General features: G+C 54.2%; 1 protein-coding gene across 1 annotated transcript; it reads left to right on the top strand.

Annotated features, from left to right (window-relative positions):
• On the top strand, positions 1-1,385 carry LOC102977115 (keratin, type I cytoskeletal 18-like). The gene has a single exon (XM_055088777.1). It carries the CDS (start codon positions 43-45, stop codon positions 1,327-1,329), a length of 1,287 nt encoding a protein of 428 aa, XP_054944752.1. The 5' UTR covers positions 1-42; the 3' UTR covers positions 1,330-1,385.
• Positions 1,386-1,794: the final 409 nt, after the last annotated feature.

Raw genomic sequence — 1,794 nt, 5'->3', positions numbered from 1 at the left:
AGCACCTGAGTCCTGGCCTCGCTCTTTCCTCGCGGAACAAACATGAGCTTCAGCACCCAGTCCACCTTCTCCAGCTACCGGTCCGTGGGCTCCACGCAGCCACCTGGCCACCGGGTCCGACCGGTCAGCAGCACTGCCAGCGTCTATGCAGGCACCGGGGGCTCGGGCCCCCGGCTCTCTGTGTCCCTCTCCACCAGCGTCCGGGGCGGCTGTGGGTCCGGGATCCTGGGCGCCGGGATGGCTGGGGGTCTGGTGGGTGTAAGGGGCATCCAGGGCAAGAAGGAGACCATGCAAGACCTGAATGACCGCCTGGCCTCCTACCTGGAGAGGGTGAGGAGCCTGGAGGCCGATAATAGGAGACTGGAGAACAAAATCCGGGAACACCTGGAGAAGGGACCCCAGGTCAGAGACTGGGGGCACTACTTGAAGACCATCGAGGACCTGAGGGCTCAGATTTTTGCAAGTTCTGTGGACAATGCCCGCATCGTTCTGCAGATTGATAATGCCCGTCTTGCTGCTGATGACTTCAGAGTCAAGTATGAGACAGAGCTGGCCATGCGCCAGTCTGTGGAGAGTGACATCCACAGGCTCTGCAAGGTCACTGATGACACCAATGTCAGCCGGCTGCAGCTGGAGACTGAGATCGAGGCTCTCAAGGAGGAGCTGCTGTTCATGAGGAAGAACCATGAGGAGGAAGTAAAGGGTCTACAAACCCAGATTGCCAACTCTGGGTTGACCGTGGAGTTGGATGCCCCCAAAGCTCAGGACCTCAGCAAGATCATGGCAGACACCCGGGCCCAGTATGACGAGCTGGCTCAGAAGAACCGAGAGGAGCTGGACAAGCACTGGTCCCAGCAGACTGAGGAGAACACCACAGTGGTCACCTCGCAGACCGCTGAGATAGGAGCTGCTGAGATGACACTCACGGAGCTGAGACGCAACGTCCAGTCCCTGGAGATCGACCTGGACTCCATGAGAAATCTGAAGGCCAGCTTGGAGAACAGCCTGAGGGAAGTGGAGGCCTGCTATGCCATGCAGATGGAACAGCTCAATGGGGTCCTCCTGCACCTGGAGTCGGAGCTGGCCCAGAGCCGGGCAGAGGGGCAACGCCAGACCCAGGAGTACGAGGCCCTGCTGAACATCAAGGTCAAGCTGGAGGCTGAGATCAACACTTACTGCCGCCTGCGGGAAGATGGGGAGGACTTCAATCTTGGTGACGCCGTGGACAGTAGCAACTCCATGCAAACCATCCAGAAGACCACCACCCTCGGGCTCATGGACGGCAAAGTGGTGTCTGAGACCTCAGACATCAAAGTTCTGAGGCATTGAGTTAGCAGGGTGCCCTGGGGAGCAGGAGGCCAATAAAGGTTGAGACGTTACTGCATTAAAAAAAAAAAAAAAAAAGATCAGTGTGACTTTTGCACAGGTCAAACTGGTGAGTTCAATGGAGATGTGATAAGTGTCATGTTTTGTGCAGCTTTCAGCCTATAGATAACTAATATTGTGGCTGGACCAGCCCTTGTGGTTCTTATTATAATTGTAAGATGCCCTCAGCAATAACTAATAGGAAACGTTGAAAAAAAAGAAAATTTTATTACTTTCAAGTCCTAGAAATTACATGGTACACACAGGGTCATACAGCAAAGTCACAGTAGAGAGAGAGAACACAGGCCTGGAGTTCTGTTATCTAACCATCTATCTATTTATTTAGCTAGCTGCGCCAGGTCTTGGTTGTGGCACACAGGATCTTCCTTGCGTCATGCGGGGTTTCTTTTTTTAGTTTTGGCATGCGAA

Source organism: Physeter macrocephalus, chromosome 11, assembly GCF_002837175.3.
Source record: "Physeter macrocephalus isolate SW-GA chromosome 11, ASM283717v5, whole genome shotgun sequence".
Taxonomy (NCBI): domain Eukaryota; kingdom Metazoa; phylum Chordata; class Mammalia; order Artiodactyla; family Physeteridae; genus Physeter; species Physeter macrocephalus.
This window is presented reverse-complemented; position numbering and strand designations above follow the sequence as displayed.

Coding starts and splice junctions, on each gene's coding strand:
- LOC102977115 (XM_055088777.1), top strand. CDS start 43: ATGAGCTTCAGCACCCAGTCCACCTTCTCCAGCTACCGGTCCGTGGGC.